A 23,886-nucleotide genomic window follows, 5' to 3' on the forward strand; every position below is an offset into this window, starting at 1 on the left:
TAAAAAAAATAACTAATTTTTATTAAGTCTTATGTTCTAATTACTTTTTTTGGTGACGCTAGATCTAAAATTACATCAATGTATAATGTATATAGATGGCTGCCATAATTAAAATTATAGTTATCAAATTGCCATCAGTCAAAATAAGCCATATTATTGAGAATAAAATATAATATACAAGGCCATCATTACTATTTAGAATTACAATTTATTTCTAAGCAATAAACTATTATTTTTCCAGACGATAATTAAAATTCACATAAAATAGTTTCTTTAGGATGTAAATGTTCTAAATATTATGTATGGGTAATAACTAATGGATAACTATAGTAATTTGTAAATATGTAAGTATGCTGCATACAAAGAACGTTTTATAACGTTTAACCAAATCCAATTTCTTGAAACCATAGAATATAATGTTTGAAATTATAGTAATATAGTAATATTTATATTTCTGTTTACTCCCCCCCCCCCCCCCCCAAAAAAAAAACTTAGTAAAAATTATATTTTAAATTAATAATATGAATTTGTATTTATTATTAAATACTAAAAATCTAAATGTATGATTTTTAAAAATAAAAATGATGTACCTAATAATTATTACGAATATTCTATTAGATTTGATAAATATACCGCCTATTTTTCTATTTTTATTAATTAATAATGATTATTTAAGTATAATTAATTATTCACTTATATAATATTCCTTTCGCTTTTTTATATTCAATTTGTGTGTTTGAAGTGGTGCTATATACTTTAAATAATCGTTCACTTGAGTAATTTTTAACAAAACCTTCACCTTTCCAGGTCAAAATACCTATATACTTAACACAAGAACTACGATTAGTCATTAAATTAAAATTATAAAGTTAAAACAGATCATTAAACAGGTGTATATAAATCTGGAATTTTGAACCACATATTTCAACTGTAATTAATATGAAAGAAAATGAACTATGAATGTCTAAATCATGTTTTCAGACAATTATAAGTAGTTGGTAATCCAATTAGAGGATTTAACTTTTACTTAAATGGTTGACCGAACATCGAAACGAAACATATAAATATGAGTCACTTTCTTAAGATTACAAAAAAAAGAAAACTAACTACTGACGATTCATTTCAATCACACAATGATCAAAAATAGATTAATTAATATTTAATATAATATTTTGAAGCATCTGCAAGAATATTTTATAAAAATTTGTTTTGCAAAAATAATAAAAAAACATTTCAAAAGAAAAAAAACAACAGAACTCATTAAACAGATTTGAACAAATATAATATAATTGTAATTTATTATTATATGTATTACATTCCTTTAAATTTTAAAATTATTGTAGCTATTAATTGGTAAAATGTTTGTCCATTATTATTTATTAGACATCAACATTTTTATAAGAAAATATTCTTTACTAGAATAATAAATAAAATGTGTAGGTAGAGATGTATTAAATTTGAATATTTAAACTTTATCAGATTCATAATATTTATACAAAAAAAGAGTCATGTCTCATGCATCAAGATACATCTTGAATATTATATGAAAATTATGAAAGTATAAAGAATAATAATTTTACAACTAATAATTCTCTTAATATTAATTTTTCAATCAGACCTATAAAAAGATAGTCGGATAGAGATAAATTACGTATTATAATGTTATATTATTTGTAAAATGAATGACGATAATAATTATAATTGTGTATATATAGTATATACGTAATAATTAATAGGACTTGGAAGTTTATGACCCAAAAAAATGCAAACATGACCCAAAAATGTTAAAATAAATGCCATCAGAAAGATTTAAAAGCCATACAAATAGAACTTTTAAAAATTAAATACAACACAATGGTCAATGAGTAGTTTTTTTTTCTGTATTAAGTAATATATTTTATTTGTGAAGTTTAAAAGAAAATTTCTTTAAGAAATAGGTAGGTATCTTGTCATATGAATAGTTTTAAATAGTTATATCAAAATTATTTTAATTGTAAAATTTGGCATAAAACATTAACCGAAAAAAATTCTTAGTTATATTTAAGATATTGGTGCAGGAGGTTAAGTCATTAAAGGTAAATATTTGAGACACAGATTTACACACTTTACGAGGTATTTAACCCTGCGGGGTTATGACCTCAACCTCTTTGGCATAGTCATTGCTTCGAAGATTTGAAGCAGTAAACATTAAACAAAAAAGAACAGTTAAAAGAGATGAAGAAACAGCAATTTTCCTGGAGTATCATAGAATAATATTATATATATATATTAAGTGTGATAAAAACAATAATGCGTTTAATTAAAATGTTCACATCTTTCTTTGTAATTTGCTGATGGCTGTAGTTTGTCTTTTCAAAGAATTACTTTTTGGAATACGCTTTGCATCAGAAATATTACTCGTTAGTCGGAGGTAACCATAATCAAGTGAGCAATAGTCAATAACATCCAGGCATTTTTTTTTCTATAAATATTATAATAACGTGTAGGGAAGGTCTCTTCACGATAAGATCAAAGTGCAACTTGAGTTGATTTACATCCAAAGCCATGTTACATAGTACGATTAGGTAATATTTATGCAATGGAAATTCTTGTAGTTGTACAATAAAAACAGAAATATAATTAGTTATTATTATAAATGACGTGGGTTCCTCTCAAAAATTTGACTGTATTCATGTGTCTACGCGTGTAGGTTTCTTCCGACTTCAAACACTATAACTGGCATACAGAACTCGGCTGCGAGTAAAATCTAAAGCAACAAGTTACCGCGTTTTACAACGTGTTCAATGTTTATATAGTAATCTGTAATCGGCAGACATTATATTAAATTCAACCTTTTTTTTTGCGATGAAATCCGTGGCCAATTGCCAAGTAAAAATATTCATATTAATCATGTGATCGGATTATTTTTATAGAAAACTTATGTACCTATATTATGTGATATTGATACCCATTTGCATTAAACAACAACGAAATAGTATACATAATATTATATACATAGTACTATAATATATTATAAATCATTATACATATACACAGTATGTATACGGTAAAAATGACCTTTTATTTAGAGATGATTCATTTTGAAAGCGCGAAATGGTTACCTATATTAATATAGGTACCTACTTAAAATTACATAATGTCATACATCCATAATGATTGAGCATTATTTTCTTTAAGTTAATACGTTACAACATTTGATCCAAGTATAGGTACCTAAATCTATCATTTATTAAACTTCTTTAATTTTTTTAAACGTTTTACATTTACATGAAATATTACATAAGAAAACTTCATTTTAAATTCTATACAGGTATCCATGGTAAGGTCGTAAAGTCAAAATAAATATCATATCGTTTGCAATCTTCTATAATCAATTCTACGCTATAAATAATTCTTCGTCAAAAGTATTACTAATGGCTAATTAGCGGATTTTTTTTATATACATTAAAGAAAAGCCTTTTTGATATCACCATCAATTACGTAACATTTACATAATTATTTTAAAGGGAAATTTATTAGCTTTTAAGACGATGGGACTATATTTTAGAATATAAATAATTATTTTTTAGGTGTACAATTTTCATCTTTAAAATATAAATAAACAATATATAGGTGGTATGCTTTATGATGTATGTTTATAGAATATAAAATAATGATTATACAGCCATTTTAGAGTAATATAGTATTTAGGTTAGTTAAAAAATGGTCAAAGTGTTTCTGTTTTTCGTAATTTTTCGATAAATACAGACATTTAAAAATGTATCTTTGTGCAATTTGAGTTTAATTTGAAATATTCAAATGTACCTACGCATGTACTGGCATACTGTCTGCATTGTATATTTGTATCAAACTGTTAGCATTTTCAATTAAATACTCTAAAAAGTGAATTCCGAAAAAATTCATCATTATAAAACAAAAGATCAAAAGTCTATCATCCTTAGAATCTAAAATACACAACAAGATATAAGAATTATAATGGTAAGTTAATTATAGAAACCTTTTCATTGATTGTTATTTAGTAAAAGTAATTTAGGACACATTTTAATAGTTCACACTGACCTGGCCTGATCCGTTGTATGAACAGTGCTCAGTAGTCAGTACCAACAAACTGTAAAACTTTTTTATAACTCGTTCAATGTCATTTAAAATTCAATTATGTTCGTTTTATCTAGTTATATGCCTATGTGTGTATTATATAGTTTCACTATCATTTTGATTACAGTGTTTAAAAATTGAAATTGATTCTTGTTGGCTGTTGCACAATATCCACCACACGGCGGCGGTATCCGTTGCCATCGGGTGACTTCATAATAACGGCACCGTTAACTCGCTTCAATACACTCTGAGGGCGACCAGTCATGAAATCTAATGAGTTGATTTATAACGGATAGACGGCTCTAGTGCGTTGCACTGAATTCTAATTAACGTTAATACTTTAATAGTTAATACTAACCATGACACGACAGAGGAAAAATAACAATAATTGCTATAGTTCATTTTGACATTATAAGCCTCATTATCAAACTTTAGCGTCGTCAAATACAAATCAGTAATCATGAAATATTCATAAAGTATTTTTATAACGGTTTATTATTAAAAATACGATAATTCTACCTACACTTTTGAATATAATAATAGAATTTAATTTAATACACATGATATAGTATGTTATTATTTTTTACAGTAAGCGTATTAACTTTTTAAATAAATTCTCTTTTTTCAGAGTAGGTAATTATTATTATCCAATATACTGCAAGGACATCACAAGATCATTAAAAGAATTAATCCCTCTAATACACTATCACAAAAGTATAGGTACAGGTTGATTAATGGAATATTGTTAGGTCATATTATTATACATAAGATATTATCGTAAACAATATACATTATTGTATAATTGAGGCCTTCTTTTAACTTGCTGTTAAAAGAAATTAACATTTCGGACAATGTTTAATTTGCAGATGGTTAAAATAATAACCAGTTTCAAGCCAATTCGGATTTAATTAATTAGACGGTAATCAAATTTCGATTATTTTACCTTCAGATTGTTTTATTAAAAAAATGTAATCTATTAAGTATATATTATTATGTATTTATAAGTAATGATACTAATATATAACCTGTTTCGCGAACCGAGGGAATGACCTCTGTTGCAGAGGACGATGTTTTGAGACAGAATAATATGAATATAGATTTTCTGGTACGAAATTCTTAAGTCTACATTATGATAGTGACATTCATCTCTGGTGTAAATATAATGAAAACTCGTCAAATTTCCCTGGTCAAGTGTATATTATATTATAATGTATAATATACTAGGCGCATTATGTATACTTTTTATGTAAGTAAGTAAGTTAGACTTGTTTGAGTGTTCACTGTTCTTGCATGTCTGCAGTTTATCGCTGATATACCATATTATACGCGTAGATGTTAATTTCGCGAAGACTGGGCCGACCGAACCGACAAGTTGCACGAGTGAAAAACCAATACCTATGCTCAGTGCAGGATCCCGAACCGATCGTTCGCGGGGAAAATATGGAATGCGCCACCACCGTGCGTAGGTACAACATTATTATAATATTGTTAAAGAAATAATATATACCAACGAATAAAACATATAATATGATTAACTGGTGTTTTTTTTCTCGGAGAAAATAAAATAGTTTCACGCGGATCCATTATTTGCAGTGATGGTAGGAGAGAGTTTTTGTGGCGTAACTGCAGCGTGTTCTGATTATCGTCCACACTATAACGTCGCTATAATATTATAATTTATAATATAGGCTGGCGGGTACCGCGAAGATTGCAGTGGCTCGATAACGCTGTGATTAACGCGTGATTTTATAATGAGACACGCGCGCGCGGGGAGGTGCCGATTTCCGAGCGGTCGATCGGAATAAACGCAATGGTATACCCGTCGTTGCATTCGTCTACGGGGGCGATGAGCCGCATAGTCAGTACCACAATTGTATTATGGTTTGGGGGGGGGGGGGCAAAGGCGGTAGACAGGGCATAAATACATTTATACATGTAGAGACACCGTTATGTTTTTTCTAAACTTATATAGGTATATAGAGGTGTATGCAGCTCCACATTGAGAGTCTTTTTTATTTTTTCAAGTAAACTTGGCATATTATAAAACCATAAGATTCGATACAATAAATTACGGTTTTAAATATAAACGAAATAATACAATATATTAAACCATTAATTTATGAAAACAGATTTTAAATTTTGAATTCAGCCTGATGCGGAATAGATTCAGCGTGGAAAAAATAACAAAGTGAGAATTAGAGGAAAGGATGGACTGAGGATTAACTGGGATATTTAGAGGATTAACCAAAGTGAGAAACCTTTTGCAATAGGAGAAAATAAATGGACATTTAAAAAGGATGTGAGGGATTTCGTAGATGCCAGGAGAATAGGGCGTATATACAAAAGGGGAATCGTTACTTTAAAGTGGTTCTTAGTGGTTTTTAAGGTTCCGATGTTCTCGTCGTTTCGACATATTTACTCCGGATATGACAGGTATAATAAAATATATAATATACGTATAATAGTATAATAGTATAATAATACGTATGTAGGCGTATGACTTTGGTATCTATCTATTATTACATAATACCTATATTAGTATATTATATACGCGATATAACCATGGTATAGGTATATCGTATACATATATTGTGATCGGTCAAATTGTTGTGATTATGTATCTACACCTACACAAAAAGATCGGACAGAGCGTTGCGTATTTGTCGTTACTTACGAGATCCTGGACGTGCTGCGGACAGTGGACGTTCGGAGCGGCGCGTGCAAGAGGGTCGCATGGACCTCGACGGTCAACAGGGTCGTCGTGCGGGTTTGCGTTCTCCGCGGACGTAATCTAGGTACATATGAATGTGTAAGCACGTCGCGCGAGTGGTCACGGGTCTGCAGTGCGCATTACTCGCGAAGATTACGACGGACGTGCAACACCCGCGTGGTGTACGCGAACGACTCGGCGGCGTTAGTACCGAAACGTCGCGGTTTTCGTCGGCTGATCAACGTAGAAATATATAATATTAATAACTATAATAGAAGTCAATATCGGCAATATCGCGTAGGTGTACCGCGGGACTGAAAAACGTAGACACACCCCGAACGAGCGTCGCTATAAATATTAAGATCTATCGTCAAACAAACATACGACGTCGTCGTGCGGTGTCGTCGCCTATACGCGTCGCGCTGTTATACAGCCAAGTTGTACGATAATAATATTGTATATTTCAAACAGGACGAGTAACAATCACGGGCGACGGGTAAAACGACGGTTGCGATATTACAATTATTACGATTGATAATAATAATTATTATTATTGTTAATGGTATTGGTTGAACAGCCGACGACCGCGGTGCGTGCGTCGTATATTGCGTGTGATCGACGAACAGACACTGAGAGAGCACTGCCGCGGCTGATTTGACGGCGGGACGACGACGGTGTGCGCGTAACGCGGTCGGCGGCGATCGCCGGGGGACCGGCCTAAAGACTCGCCGCGTCCTCCACCATGCAGCCCGAACCCCGGCCACTTCCACCGGCCGCAGCGGTCGTCGCCACTCGTCGCCGCCGCCGCCACTACCATTTCGCGCGCGTTCTTCTCCGCGGCGGCCGGTGCAACGCCCCCGTGGACGATCGCTCCGGGTCGACGACGCGGGTTTTTTCACACGGCCGGAACAAAGAGACGCGCGCGCGGCGTCTGCAGGCGGACCCGTCGCACGGTCGCTACCACCGCGATGTAGAGAAGATTCTTCATCTACGTCGTGGCCGCTGCAAAGGGCATACGCGGGGAGGCGCGTATCGTGGCCGGGTTACCGGGACCGCGGTCGTGGTTAAGGATAAACATTTCGACGGTGGTGGGTTGTAGGTACGTATCGTCATCGCATATTATAACATATTATTGCATATTATCCCATATTATTATGTCCTTATACGAATGCCCCAAAAATCCCTAAAAATATAATAACAATATTATTATTTTATTGCCGTTTTTTCAACAGTAACGTATATCGGACAATGATTTGATTACTGTTGAAAAAGCGCATTTAAATCTATTGGTGTGTCACGCTAGTGTCACAGCGACACCTACATATTAGTGATACAGGACTTTTGGGACGTGCTGTATCCCGAAAATCTCGTACGCCAAGACAAGCCCCCGCGCCAAACACGTTGACATAATATAGCGATTTTCTGATTTGCTTCAGTGATTGTTATTGAATTGTTATCAATGGGATTTAGATGAATTTAAATTTCCTTTCCTTTTATCGTACGCATGTCTGTCTGCAGTATCGTATACAGATGATCGGAGGTACTTGCACGTGGGATTCGGCTGGAAAATATCTTAATATTCAATCGTGAAAGTACCAATACTGTAGCGACTGCGATTGCGAACAGACGACGACGACAACAACTGCAGCACCGGTTGCAGTCAACAGGAAATCGCAGAGATTCCTCAAATACGCTTACACGCACATATAATATATACGCTATTGGGTAGTAACTCTATAGTCTATACCAATACATATATTATTATGACTCATTGTTTGGTATCTGTAAATCCATCACGTCCATCCGATTGGTATACAACACTCGTTATTTCTTGGCCACCGATACTTCTTTTCAAGCTCGGTAACCAGTTGTTCGGTCTACTTACATTTTCCGAGGTTCGCTTTAACTGCAAACTTCGTCCGTAAACGGATCACTAAGTGTGAGATGTAACAAAATCAATTATATTATGCAATTCCAATATGCTATTAAGTATTGAGTATGTTACTCATAAAACTATAAAAGCAATTAATTATCATTATAGGGACGACTGTTCGAGGAACGAGCTATATAAATCATTATTCCTGTGATTGATTATATTATTATATGGTAAAAGTATACTCAACTGTATAAATAATTAACAACGTAATTTACACATTTACAAACTACATGTTAATTTTTATTGCTTAGGAATAATCGTTCGTCAAAGGGTCAAAGGGACAATAACAGAGAGCTTTTAAAATATATTTATATATACAAAAATAACCTTTTTTTATGTTTATATTGTAACAGGCATATACTGATTACATATACAATTATAAATTATAATATTAAACAATACAATTATAATTATAAGCTCTAAATACTTTAATTCTTCCGTTAATAATTATTTAATTTTGTTTATATTTATTTATATTTGAATTCTAAGTTCTACCTATACATTTAACATTCTTTAATATAACAAGTACCTACCTATCGCTTGATAATTAATTTAAAACTATTTTTGGTAATAGCTGTCTAGAGCTAATTAGTTAAATACTTCTAGGTATGTAGAAATATTTGGCCATTAATTCAGCAAAGCCAATGCTTGAAAGCTCTGAAGTGTCCTTTTTAATATCGTTTAACATTTTAACCCAAAACATCTTTTCTTCCGCTAAGGTCGCCTGTGGAATAATTAGGTAATGCATATAAATAAGTACATATTATACTTGTTATTGTCATGTTATTTTTTATACTCATACCTATTGGGTTTACTGATTAGAATTTCATATTTATACGTCTTAGAATGTTAGATAATACATAATCACAAAAAAAAATAGTGCTTCAATTTATCTAACTATATCTACCAGAACATTAATAATTATATAACCAAAATATTAAGCATGTTCAAATAATAATACTTTGAATTAAATAAAAAAAGAGAGTCATTTAATTGAGTGACCTAGTATGTGAAGTATTTATGGTCATTAATTTATTTTAAAAAGTAAAGAGGAGACAAAAATAATAATTCTACGTAAACTGTGAACAATAAATTTTTTTATAAATCTGTCTTCCATATACATAGTACATACCTATAATATGGCTACATACTATTACTATAATAGTGTTTTGTTCTTGTACATTCCCACCCACCAACAAACTAAATATTTATACATATATAATTCTCTTCTTCCTGTTCTATAGCAAAATGAAATTAATAATTTAAATGTTAACTATATATACCTGAAAATATTAAGATAAATTGGCTAACCCCAAAATATTGTAAACTGTTAGTTTGAACTTTGGATAAATCAAAAGATCAATAAATTATAGGTACTTACAATTTTAATCAATATGTCTTTAATTGAGTTTAATATACCAATAGCAATAATTTTCAAAAATCATATTAATAAATAATTATAGTAGGAACAAAATGTATTGGTCGATGAATAATATGATAATAAATTTACTTGCAATGTAAACGAATGTTTAGGTCCAGCATTGGATACTAAACGAAAACTCAATGGATTTCCTTTCACATGTTCAATAATAGTGATATTCTGACTCTACAAAAAAAAAAAATGAAAAGTCAACGATTAAATGACATTGCTAGGAATTAAAAACTTACCAATATATGAGCTTTGTATTCCAACAGTCCACATTTTTGTTCTTTGACAATCAATAACATATTGTTCAATATAATCACATGAAGTTTCTTCTTCGTTCCCGCGATCATTAAATCGCCTTCAGCATGTAATTCAAAACAATTGTTAGATAGATCGACCTGCAGATAACAATACATTTTTACAGTTGATTTAAATCATATTATAATTTTGCATTATTATAGTTAACGAAAACGAAACATGAATTATCATTAGAATAAATAATTATTATTTGAATATAATGACAATCTATTATACTGCATAGTGCAGACAGCTGTAATTACATTTGTTTTATCCTTCAAATGTTGAATCATTAATCGTATATCCTTAATACGGCCTTCTTTTTCATATTTATTTTTCGTTTCATTAATAATTTTAGCTAAAAGGACCATTTTATCATGAGCTTTTATGACTAAAGAGTGATCAGTTTCGTTATATGAAGTATATGCTGCTAATTTCTGTAAAAAAATATATATAAACTGAATTAAAAATTGTTTTGAGTAGGTAATAATTTATTAATAATATAATATAAGCTTGATTAATCGTAATTCTAACTCAATAAACCAAGGAACTCTTATGTATTATATTTTTATATTGCTATAAGAAATCTATTTTACTATAAGTACTTAATTATTCGATAGGTTGAATTAATTTTTCCTGAAAATACTGCATTAATTTTATTATTTATTACTACTATTTATAATAGAATATATTATATTTTATAATCATATGTTATTGTTATTAACTTTTTAGTTAATGCTGACTGACTGTAGAACGGTGTGAATAAGCTAGTGGTATAAATATGGTTAATAAAATATAATAATATAAGTAAAATATAAGGGTTTCAAGTAGGTACCCACAAATAATAATTTTGAGTTGCAACAAATTAACTTAAATCGTTATTCTTTATCTAAATATATTCAATTTCGTCAAAATATGAACTTCGTAATATGTATAAAAAAAATTGTGATTACATATTTTTTACATTTTTGGTTTTCAGAAAGAATTACTTATGATTAGGGTTGCCATTTGCCATACGCGCCGATCTGGCCGGGACTGTATATAGGTACTCGTTTCAATATAGCATCCCGTTGTCTCGATAAAGTGTTTCGGCCTTCGGGGCGGCCAATATTGTCTTTATCAAACTTCAATAATTTATGTTGACATTTTGATTTTACTTGAAATTTAAAGTAAAAAAAAAAACAATATTGTTTAGATAAATAATAAAACAATCAAGTTGATTATTTGATTGCCTCACGAAAACTATTTAAAAATTATTTTCCTGATTTGGTGACGACAATTATTAGGTACTAAAATTTGTTCGTTGTTTTCCTACTCTCCCTCGATAATCTTTGTAATCAATAAATTATCGCTAATTGATAATTTTTTTGGTTACTCATTTTGATTTGTAAGTACCTTTGAGTTAGTTTTTCACTTACAAACGTATGTCGTATAGTGTAGACCGCATCATAAGGTATTATAGTTACGAAAAATAGTGTGTTCAAACTGGGTAATCGGGGAGGGTGGTATGATTTTTTCCATAAAAATTATACTAAACATTTTTGTCCTTGTTTAAGTAAAGTAAAATATGGCAACCCTACTTATAATAAACCTTGTATTTTAAATTGCAACTTATAAAAATGGAAAATTTCTATTTCTACATTTTTAACTTCAAAATTTTTTTGAAAATGCTCGTGATTTCATCGAAATTTGTCAAAATTTGAACAGACGCGTCTATATAAAAAAAATGCATGCGTTATGCCTATATATTTTCAAATTATATAAAGAAAAATGAATGTGGAATCTTGTATTAAATACTTTAAGTTTTTAACAAACCAAAGTTATTTATCAATTCTTTAAAATAAAAATGTATTTTAAATATTATAATTTAAGTAATAGTGTAATATTATTAACATAAGTTTCTACAGTCAATATGTTTTAAATCATCACAAAATAATGAAAATTGTTAGAGAATAAATAATTATTACACGTTTTAATATCGAGTGTCTACAAAATTTAAACTTCAATTGCTCATAATAAATGTATGTGGCTTTAATGCTTTATGCTAAACCTTTTTGTTAAATTCCACTTATAGAAATTGATGCAGAATATTGAATTCAATTTTCAAACATTAGGTGTAAAAATTAAAATTTTTATGAATTTTCACCTATACAATAATATGAAAATTTTTCGTGATTTTTAAAAATGTTAACATTAAACATTTATAAAAAAAATTGTAACTGGATTATTTGTATTTTTTATTACTGGGGTGCCTTAATTAGGGTTATTGTTTTTTGACATAATTTTGTAAAAATAATGTACCATTTGCGTTTTACCCCTCAAAGTACCAACTAAATTCATTTTCCTATCAGAAAATATACTGTTGAGTGTTGAAGAAGATCCAAGCATTTTTACTGTCATAAAAGGTGATGACAGACACAAAAAAAAACACACACACATCCTTGTAGAACCAATACATTCATCGCTCCCCTCAAAATCTAAAATTATTTATACCATTTATAGTTCAATTTCAACATAATACCTACCTTAAGTAGTAAATGGTATCTTAAAATACGCTGTACTGGCAATACCAAATAAGATCCAAGGGGAAGACGATGTCCTAATTCATTTTGCCTTTGATGTATGATGTTGGTTGACAGTCGACTTTGTGTTATTTCTGATATTATGGCATCAGCTCTAAACATTAATGACGATTGACAAAATGACTTACTTTATATTTTATCGTTTTCAGCCTTTATTATTTTTTAATAAGATATTTTACCTATAGTAACTTACTTTTGAAAATTGATACAGTATGTCGAGTAAATAATAAACCTAAGATGGTTATCTAAAAAACAGTGAGCAATTTGTGGTACGTTATTATTAGCCAATCCTAATTCGTTTAAAAATATCCTGTAATAAATAAACACATTCAAATTTAGAACAATGCCTGAATAATAGATCAATTAATTGTATTATGCATCATTGATGTTTAGTTAATATATATTTGTAAGCATATACATACTTTAACTTTTAAATATGCATATTACCTGGGCCCCCAGACGAGTTTTCTCAGTGGACCCCATTATTCATATATACATACTAATTAGTAATTACTAATTACTAATATTATCATTATTATTATGAAATAAAAAATAAATAAAACATAATATGCATACAACATAAGTTATCTTCTATCAGTGATAGCCAGTGACCAGTGGCTATCCTAGAAAAAAAATACTTGGAGAGCAGGGACGTAGCCAGCCTCCAAAATGTCATGGACGACATTTTTTTTAGAATCTGAGTAGAAAGAAAAAGCTAGTGTTTTTTTTGTACTCGTATACCTAATAATTAATTATATGTTATAGAAAAAATTGAATCATTTAAAAAAATGTTAATGATACGGTTAACCCACATATAAATATACACCTAAATAGTAAATAGATACCTATTCGTATATCATATGGCTCAATAGCTGAGTATAAGGTAGGTATTTATACATACATAGACCCTCGTATAAACTAAACCCCATAATAACCACGTTGATAAGAAATGACACAGTACTAATTAGTAGGTACATACCTAAGTTAAGATAAATTTGTCATATAATAATCATGATTGTCCTTTATTAACAAAATTGGAAATGACCGTTTAACAGGGCTGACTCCTTTATCCGTTAATTGGGAAAATCAGTTTCAGCAAAAAACGTGTTGATTATAATGACAAAATCAAAAAGAAAATTATTATAAATTATAATTTTATTATACCTATGTTATACTTATGCCTACATTTTTTTTACTCATACGATATTTAAATTTATTATAATACAATAATTATTACTTTATATTTACATTTACAACCTATTGAATAACAAAAATATTTTTTTATAATATTTTTTTTTTACAATATATAGGTACATAATATACTATAGCATATTATTCTGTACGTCATTACGAATTTAATTTTTAATACGAATTGTTAAAATTACTTATTATTATTATTATTATTTTAACTTGACTCTCTCTGAAATAAAATCCTGGGTACGTCCCTGTTGGAGAGTGGTTCTTATATGTTAAAAGATGACCCTGTTTATGTTACTACGGCCATACTTGGGCAACTTATAGCTGACCTAGCAATATTTCTAGCTTATAATGTGGCCTATAGCTTATGTCTTTTTATAGTTTATACGAATTGCACCTACCTATAAATTATAATATATTATAATATAGTGGGATTAACTATTTATTACCGTTTTTTTTTTATAAACATTACCTAAATAATAACAATGACCACCTTGGACCAACCAACTATAGGTAGCCAGGTAGGTATATATGTATTAAGTTATTGCAATTGGCAACACGTGCATGAACGATGAACCCTTCATAATATGCTTTAGATATATATATATATATCCTCTAGATCAATAACATTTATTATAATCTTTTTTTCATATTTATGTTATATGACATCCAAACTTTACAACTTTTATAGAATTAAAATAAGTATATTTTTATACTCAAAGAGGTACCTTGAAAATTCATAAATTTCCGTGATATTTCCGAATAACTGATTGCAATGTTCTTTTGACAATATTTGTTTATGCTTCCAATACTCCAAATATTCCTAGTATATATCATGTTAAATGTTAATATTTATTTTAACCAAAAAAATATTTTTCTAAACAGTTTTACTTATACATATTATCCTACGATAAATAATAATTTAAAATTCAAATGAACGACTATTGCTCTACCACCCATACTGCGGCACTTATCGAAACTAATAAGTAATAACCAGGGTTTGAGGCAAATCATTTGTTAATTTTTTTGTGTTTACGTAAAATATTAAAATCTAGCAGAATGTATGTCTTATTGCTACGATTATCTTTTATTACAAAATGGGCTTTTACCCGCTTCATTAAAATAAATAATTATTTTTAAAAATAAAATTGTAAATTGCTTATTTGTCTAATTTTGCTGTTTTTTATTCTTAAGCTCTTATTTGATTGCTTAATATGAAGTTTTCAAATGCTTGTTTAAGCGCTTATTTAAATAATTGTATGTAATTTATGTCTCAAATCCTGGTATTAACTATAAATATATAATTTCTTATAATCAATGTATAAATAAAAGCCTATTTATTCAGTGAATATTCAATACCTATATATCAATATTTTTTTTATATTAAGTACGATAAAAAATCAAAATTTAGATTTTGTTTAAAAATTAAACACTATATGTATACCAATCCACATTATCCCAATCCAAGCTATATAATATAGGTTTATAAAAATTTGCATTTCTCTAATTTTAAGAATAATAAAACATTTTTATCAGCGTTCATACATCTGTAGACTGACTATAATCTTTAGACATATTAATAGGTATATATATGTTAAAATTGTATTATAATTCTGAATTAAAATATTTAGTATAGAAGAATAATGCTTTATAAATTATAAATATATTTATCTATGTTGAGATTAATATTAATATTATACTTACCACTACTATTTCTTTCAAATGATTTACGTATGATTCTTCGGATTCCAAAATCTCAGTAATCACCAAATTTTTTTTATAAGTTATATCACAATTATTATTCATTATGCTTAACGCATAACTACAATACCTATTACAACATCACATTACATCACATATACGAGTAAAGGTACGCGACTGTTCTCATGTAGTACTACCGTCAGTTAAATTTTTGAAAAATAACATTATTATAAATTACTTATAATATGCATTTGAGCGTACAAGAGGTAAATAATTATGTATTTTCAATATTACGTCATTGTTTATTTTCTATAATATTTTTTTAAATTTTTTAATGAGTAATAAATTTAGAAACTATACAGCTTTGTTAGGTACACCATTGTTATAATAATCATAAAAAAAATAATGTAGTTAACCTCCTATGTTAGAAGTCATTGCAAGTAGGTAATTATTTTTATGTCAATAATTAAAAAGTAAAATCAATTAAAAGTATAACATGACAGCGTACCACTATAAATTAGTACTCAACTTTATTTAATTATTTATTCATATTCCTATATGGCTGTACCACAAAAGTTTTCCACCATTTTGTCAAAAACTGGCGTGTTTAGTATAAATATAAATATTTTCTGGATATATCTACTAAAACAACACTTTTAATGTTGAAGATTTAAGTAGGTATTTTTATGCTAAAAGAAAACAAAATAACACCGTTGTAAGACCAATGTAAATTTATCACTCTACAGTCTACACGGTATCTAAAACAAAACTAAAATATTGACTATACCTAGGTATTTTATAACTTTTTTATTTCACTTTTTAGATTTTGAGAGGAGAGGTAAATCTTGAATGGATGAATGTGTATATTTCATAAATATTATTTTAATTGTTGTGTAAATAATTAAATTATACAATCCGTTAACACTATATATAGTTATTTTATACCTATATATCTTTGTTCACTGCAAGTCTCAGCCCGATATTATTCGATAGACGTCATACACCACACACATGTGTTTTATTAAACGATCGTTTTACACCGATTTAAGTATCGTTACACTCAAATTTGTTTCTTAAGAATAACTCAATAACAATATAACATGTTTATGAAATATACACTTTGCACATGTATAAATGCTTAATCGTACAAGCTATAAAATCTAAAGAGGGTCATGGTTCAATATAATGCCATTATTTTCGAAAAAAACGCAAAACATATGAATAGGTAATCCCCATTATACTACGCGGGTTAAGGTAGCAACCCTAACGTACGCAGCGCAGCCTGTGGTCGTTTAATCGTGCGACTCATTTCGGGACGTTATCAGAAGTGGATTTTGGTCTCCTTCAAGGTGGATTGATCCACCTTGGTCTCCTTATTCAAGTCTTCGTGTAAAAATGTATTTTTATACTTATGTGATAATGCTTTCTGATTAGTGATTAGTAGTGATTATAAAATACCATAATATTATTGATATTATGTTGAATGCCAGATATCAGAATAGCGAATAGTGAATACAGCCTACATTGATCATCGTTAAGTTGTAGAGGTAAAACATTAGAATCCGTGGCTATACGCCAATGACTTAAAAATTTTATTTTCAGAACAAAACCAGTCGTAATACTTACTTCTAAATTTTAATCTGTCATCATGAAAATCCCACGATTAAATATCCAAATTCGTACAATTTACACTAGCATTCGTTTGCATATGAAACCATCTGAACTCTACGATCAACGGGTGACTGATGGTCAATTGATCAATGATGATCATCAGCGTCAAATCGTCAAACAGCTAGATGAAGTGTATAAATCGTTAAAAAGTTATTCGCCACCATCACAAAGTGTAATTTCAAAAATGTTTGGTGGACTTAAAGTGCCATTAAATGGTGTTTATATGCATGGATCAGTTGGATGTGGTAAAACCATGTTAATGGATTTATTTTTTTCCTGTTGCGAAGTAATTATTATATTTTGTAACTATTAATTGGTACTAATTTATTTAGAATCAATTTTCAATTAATCATTTGTCTAAAAATATATATGTTTTAAATTAAAATTTTTTTAATTATAATAATTTAGTACATTATTTTAAATTGTTTATATGTAGAATAAAATATAATGGAAAAATAGCCCAGAAACTTTTGTACAAAATTACTACTCAAAACAATTATTAATTACCGCACTTCATTTATTATTATTAAATTGAAAATTTTCCAAATGAATAGGTAGAAAAAAAACGACGAGTCCATTTTGATGAGTTCATGTTGGATATTCATAACAGAGTACATAATTTAAGATTGAGCACTAAAGACAATTTTGATGCTATTCCTATGGTTGCTGATACAATACTAGAACAATCATGGTTACTTTGTTTTGATGAATTTCAGGTATTTTAAAAAATATTTATTTTGTTTATCGTAGATATCAGTATATCAGACTTTTAATAATTGTAGGACTATCATGAACTCTTGCTAGGTGACTGACATAGCAAATGCAATGATATTGAAACGACTTTTCACTGAGCTTTTTGATAAAGGTATGGTTATGGTAGCGACCAGCAATCGTAAACCAGATGATCTATATAAGAATGGACTACAAAGGTTTTTGTTTTTACCGTTTATACCAGTATTAAAGCAACATTCTATAGTCGTCAATTTGGATTCTGGTATTGATTATAGAGTTATAAGAGCAAAAAGTGGGTACAAATCATATTTTGTGTAAGTATTTTGTACACTGTACAGATTATAAATATATTATTTTTATAAAAACAATAACTTGATCTACTATAACACTATTACTGTGTTCCATTTGGTCCGTTTTCAGAATTTTCTTGTTATTCACTAAATAAAATAGTAATATATTATTGTATAGTATACAATTATTTCAATAGTCATTAATAAACACATCAATAATTACCTGAAGTATCTAATATTTTCACCTATTTGGTATATAATGGTAAAATATTAACTGTAATATAGTATTGACAGTCTAAAAGTACCTTAGCTCATTCCATTTTTTGAATATGAAAAAACACCTAATAAGCATCAAAGTTATTTGATACTTAGTTATAAATGTATTTTTATTTACCGTAAAATTTATATTTTTTTTTCCATAGAAGAGGTGTTGATACTATAAAAGATTTTGAAAACTCCATCAAAAGTTTTACTAATAGTGAAAATGATACGGTTAGACCAAGAACATTAATTATTATGCAAAGGAATCTTACATTCCAAAGAGTGTGTGGACAAATCTTGGATGCTTCTTTTGAAGAGCTATGTGATCGGGTAATATTAAATTGCACTTAATATACTTTATAAATTTACAATAACAATTTTTCAGCCTTTAGGAGCTGTAGACTACTTATATCTAGCTCAAATGTTTCACACAATAGCTATTAGAGATGTTCCTCAACTTGATTTAGATTCATTATCACCATTGAGACGTTTTATCACTCTTATTGATACACTCTATGATCATAAGGTAATCTTACAGATTTAATGTTTTAATGATTTAATGAATTTAATGATTAACTAATTGTGATATAAAATTTTTTTTTTTTTAGATATTAGTTCTTATATATGCAGATAAACCAGTAAAAGAATTATTTGTAGCTAAAAAAACAGGTGGATTAGGTGATGACCAGAAAGTTCTTATGGACGATTTAAATTTACAACCTGAATCGGTAAAGTATTATAATATCTTTTCAGTTTCTAATTTATTAAAAATGTTAAACACCATAGATAGAAGTCACAAATATGATAAAAAAACAAAAAAACATGTATATGATTATAAAATAAAGTAAAAACTATAAATCATTTGATTGAGCTTAAGTTTTACATAATTTTTTTTTCTATATTACCCTTAGGAGTAAGGTATGTTATAACTGAGAATGTGTTCTCCGTCTTACTCACGCAGAACATGGCAAATTTTATGTACAGAAAGTTATCTTTAAATATTAACTATGACCTAAGAAACATTATTTTGTTTGGGTTTTTCTTTTTTAATTCCAGTACATGGTGGATTCTATTATTACAACCAGTGATAACAGCATTAGCAATTAAAATTATTTACATGATATTTTTTTCCAAATATAATTTTTTAATGTTTTCTGAAAAAATACCATTTTTGTTTAGACCAATGCTAAAGCCAACGTCTTTACCGGGGATGAAGAAATATTTGCATTTGATCGAACAGTATCAAGGCTCATAGAAATGCAATCAATTGACTATTGGAAAAATAACCGCTCAAAAGTATAATCCTAATATAGTTATTAATATTACCAATTGGTTACCATTTTTATAATTCTGTTGTGTGGTGTTTGTTATTTGTTTAGTTATGATTAGTTAAATGTGAGATATTATTAGACTTAATATGATTATAATTAATCACTAAGAACAAACTCAACTTTTTTAGTTGTAGGGGTTTTACTATTTTGAATAGTATATTATTAGGTAACTACTAGACACAATAAAATTTGTTTAATTGTTATTATGGAATCCATATCATATCGTTATAGTTGAAAAATGCAATAAAATTGTTAACTACCTATGAAAGTATTTTAAAACTATTGAATGTACAACTAAAAGCTGTAAAAGTATTCAAATAATAAATTAAAAATAGTGATGAAACAAATAAAAAAAAATGTATGACTATTATTTTCAAAAAACACCACTAAAATATAACTTAAATTAATAATTATTATTATACTCAATTGTTATTTTTTTTATCCCTTTAGCTTTTTCCCTTCTTTTAAGCATAGCAAATATAACAGTTTTACCATGAAGTAGTATACATAAATACATATCAGACTAAATATTTTCAAACCATCCAGAGGAGTTAATACACCATATTATATTATATAAAATATTTTCTTTATTTTGTTTTATTTGTCCGTAAATACAAAAATAATTAATCAGAACTTTACACTGTATATAACGAGCAGTGTCGTAAACAGGAATTAATTATGATAGAAGTGGAGGGGGGTCTTCATATCAAAAAAAAAAAAATATTTTAGCAGTTATAAATTTTAGTAAATACATTTATATACTTTCCATGTTGTAAGTGGGTTTGACCCAATGACCTTCAAACCGCCAGCGTCTATGATCCGATTGAAAAGTTTTTCATTGTGACTACATTTAGTTAAACTTACAATCAAAATAAACTAATATAGTCATAGAACCTAATGTACGTTTTTTAAATACTCATGTATTTGACCTTAACTTAAACCAAATTATTTTATTAAATATAAAAAGATTTAAAGCAAAAAAATTGTTTTTTTCTTCTAAAATAACATGTTCCTAACACATGTTTTATCTATGTCTACATATAATTCTAAGTTCAATTGTTTTTTTTTTTACTTTAATATAATATTACTAAAATACTTATGAATGCTGACATCAAACCTAATTAGAGGTTCTAGTGTTAAAAATAATTTTCTATTTGTCTATGACATTAGAACTAAAATTGTATTTTTTGCAAAGTAATATAGTGTAATACCACCTCTTAAATACACAATATATTACATTACATAACATTATATCTTATTTTATATCTTATATTATTGTAAATCTCAGATTTCTTTATCATAATTTATTGACCCAATATTCCAGGAGCTTTTCCTGTGTATCGGGAATGTAACTTACCAAATTTGGCTAAACAGATTGCATTCAAGTTTTTTTTTTAATTTCCTCATTTAGATAATATTTCTAAAAATACAAATTTTAAAATACAGCACGGCTGGTTAAACGGATAAATATATTATGTACATTTAATACACAGGACATAAGTTGCCCATCTTTGCTGTATAACAGATGGATACATTTTCTGTGTTGTGAAATCATAAAAATAAAATTGTATTAGATAAAAAGTTCTAAAAATTAGCCCTCTAGTAGCATTGAGTTTCCCTCCTAGACCTATGTAAACAACAGTGCTGCTCGCATAAGCGAACTACAAATACATGCGGTCTACCTTCATAAATGTAGACTGCATATTGTAGCAGAAAAAAATAATAAACACGTACATTCACTAAAAGATAAAATAAAATTGGTCAGATAAAAGGATGGTGGGAACTAAGATTGATCCAATACAGATTGACGAGGCTAGATTTGCCGGAAAGAGAAAATATAATCAAGGTAGGTTACTCAATGGTGATTAACCCCCTTCATCGGAAGACAGTGACGTTGAAGTCCAGAACGGTAGAAACCACAGACAAAGGGTAGATGTACCTTGGGTATTTGGTCTGAAAAAAGGTTCTGACTGCCGATATTTTTATGTACATCGAAGAGACAAAAAAAAATGGCTTCCAATTAAAAAGCGAGAATGAGAAGCTGGCTCTGTTATTCACTGTCGAGTGGGCGGCTTATAGATGTCTAAATGTTAGTGGATATATTCATAAAACAGTCAACCATCAGCAAAACTACGTGGATCCTTTGACGGGTGGCTCACACTCAAAGCATAGAGAACAATGAGAGGTACAACTAAAAAACTACTTCAATCCCATATCGACCATTATTGTTGGAAGGTTGCTTGCAAAGACGAACCTGATATATTTATAGAATTTCTGAGGGATATTTAAACAGTTTATCGCTAAAATTATTATTTATTATTTTAGATTCTGAGCGAAGCAATGAATGTATTGATTTTACAATGATGTGTTTTTTTTTTGTGTCTCATCACCTTTTAGGACAGTAAAAGTGCTTGGAGTTTCTTCAACAGTAACTTTTATGATGGGAAAGTGAATCTAGTTGGTACATTGAGGGGTCAAAAGTAAAAATTTCCCAGTAGTTTTCAAAAGCGCCATGAAAAACAGGAATTTTTACGCAAAATCTGATTTCGAGAAAATCGATTTTGGTTTTTGGTGCAGCTCCAAAACAAATGACCGTAGGTACATGACATTTTGACTGAATGTTTATATTAGCATTTTCTATACCATAACATTTTCCAAATATTTTGACTTATTTTGAGCTGTTTACGAACAGTTTCAGTTTCCATTTTTTTTAGTTTTTTTTTCTATAAATATCAATAACATTTTATTTGTTGGGTAAAAAAGCTTGAAAATTTAATATAAGGCTCCTGATACATCGTTCTAATAACAGTTGAAAAATATTAAAAATACATAGGCACAATTTTTTTTTATAAGCATTTAAAGTTCAAATTTTGACAAAATTTATAATTTAATAATTATTTTGTAGTTAAAAATTTATAAAATATTCAACTTTTATAGCTAAGGTTTGAAAATTGAAAACAAGGCTCCACGTAAATAGGTTATATATAAATTACTTTATTCATAATAATATCATCAAATATACTTGGTAATATCATAGGCTGACTGACCGTTTTTTCTTATACAATGATATGATATCATTGAATTCAAATTTAACACCATCCATTACAGTGACCCACTTGTAACCTACCGTACAGCTGAGCGACATCCACTTACCCACCTTTTTTATATTTATTTTTTGACTATGTGAATTTTATCACATCATTAACGTCAGTTAATCGTACACTTTTTTTATTTTTTATATTGAGGTTTTTCATTTATTTTATGTAGACATATTATAATTATGAAAATATAAACATGGCATATTACAATATAGGTATTATGCGATCTACGTCTTACAAGGTAGACTGTATACGTGAGCAGAAATATGTCGGTAGTCCACATATGAGAGCAGCACCTAAACATGTTACATGTAACATGTAACAGCTACTCAATACAGTAGAAATTGCTTTTAATGACAAAGGTTGTAGCGACATAGGTATAAAAATCTAAAATTTAAGGTCCAGATAAACTCAATTTTCATTGTTTGCTATGACATTTGTATAATGACTATGTACAGATGTAATGTTGTTTATTATTGGTGAAGTTAGACTAATATTTCATCTATAAACTATAATATAAAATAATTCTAATAATCTGTAGCTCAAAATAAGAGATAAA

The 23,886-nt window shown here is 28.7% G+C and overlaps 3 protein-coding genes across 5 annotated transcripts in view; 1 reads left to right on the top strand and 2 right to left on the bottom strand.

Annotated features, from left to right (window-relative positions):
* LOC132942836 (ataxin-2 homolog) overlaps nt 1-7,492 on the bottom strand; it is a 35,734-nt gene extending 28,242 nt beyond the window's left edge. The window contains exon 1 of the mRNA XM_061011491.1: nt 6,770-7,492. The gene's annotated coding sequence lies outside the window, so the exon portion shown is untranslated. The remainder of the gene's footprint in view (nt 1-6,769) is intronic.
* Nucleotides 7,493-8,875: 1,383 nt separating this feature from the next.
* Nucleotides 8,876-16,194, bottom strand: LOC132942837 (pleckstrin homology domain-containing family G member 1-like). Its single transcript, XM_061011493.1, has 8 exons — nt 15,948-16,194; nt 14,972-15,066; nt 13,240-13,356; nt 12,990-13,140; nt 10,728-10,901; nt 10,410-10,565; nt 10,252-10,347; nt 8,876-9,465 (listed from the first exon to the last, which is right to left on the bottom strand). Exons 1-8 carry the CDS (start codon nt 16,047-16,049, stop codon nt 9,334-9,336), a joined length of 1,023 nt encoding a protein of 340 aa, XP_060867476.1. The 5' UTR covers nt 16,050-16,194; the 3' UTR covers nt 8,876-9,333.
* A 1,040-nt stretch (nt 16,195-17,234) lies between these two features.
* On the top strand, nt 17,235-21,288 carry LOC132942579 (putative ATPase N2B). 3 transcript variants are annotated; one of them, XM_061011125.1, is made up of 8 exons: nt 17,235-17,901; nt 18,170-18,331; nt 18,398-18,419; nt 18,481-18,661; nt 19,060-19,228; nt 19,284-19,424; nt 19,507-19,626; nt 20,078-21,288. In XM_061011125.1, exons 1-8 carry the CDS (start codon nt 17,593-17,595, stop codon nt 20,198-20,200), a joined length of 1,227 nt encoding a protein of 408 aa, XP_060867108.1. In that variant the 5' UTR covers nt 17,235-17,592; the 3' UTR covers nt 20,201-21,288. The 3 variants fall into 3 exon arrangements, with proteins under 3 accessions (XP_060867108.1, XP_060867107.1, XP_060867106.1); XM_061011124.1 differs by lacking the exon at nt 18,398-18,419 and having other exon boundaries at nt 17,251-17,491; nt 17,547-17,901; nt 18,420-18,661; nt 20,078-21,287; XM_061011123.1 differs by lacking the exon at nt 18,398-18,419 and having other exon boundaries at nt 17,253-17,901; nt 18,420-18,661; nt 20,078-21,287.
* Nucleotides 21,289-23,886: the final 2,598 nt, after the last annotated feature.

Source organism: Metopolophium dirhodum, chromosome 4, assembly GCF_019925205.1.
Source record: "Metopolophium dirhodum isolate CAU chromosome 4, ASM1992520v1, whole genome shotgun sequence".
NCBI lineage: Eukaryota > Metazoa > Arthropoda > Insecta > Hemiptera > Aphididae > Metopolophium > Metopolophium dirhodum.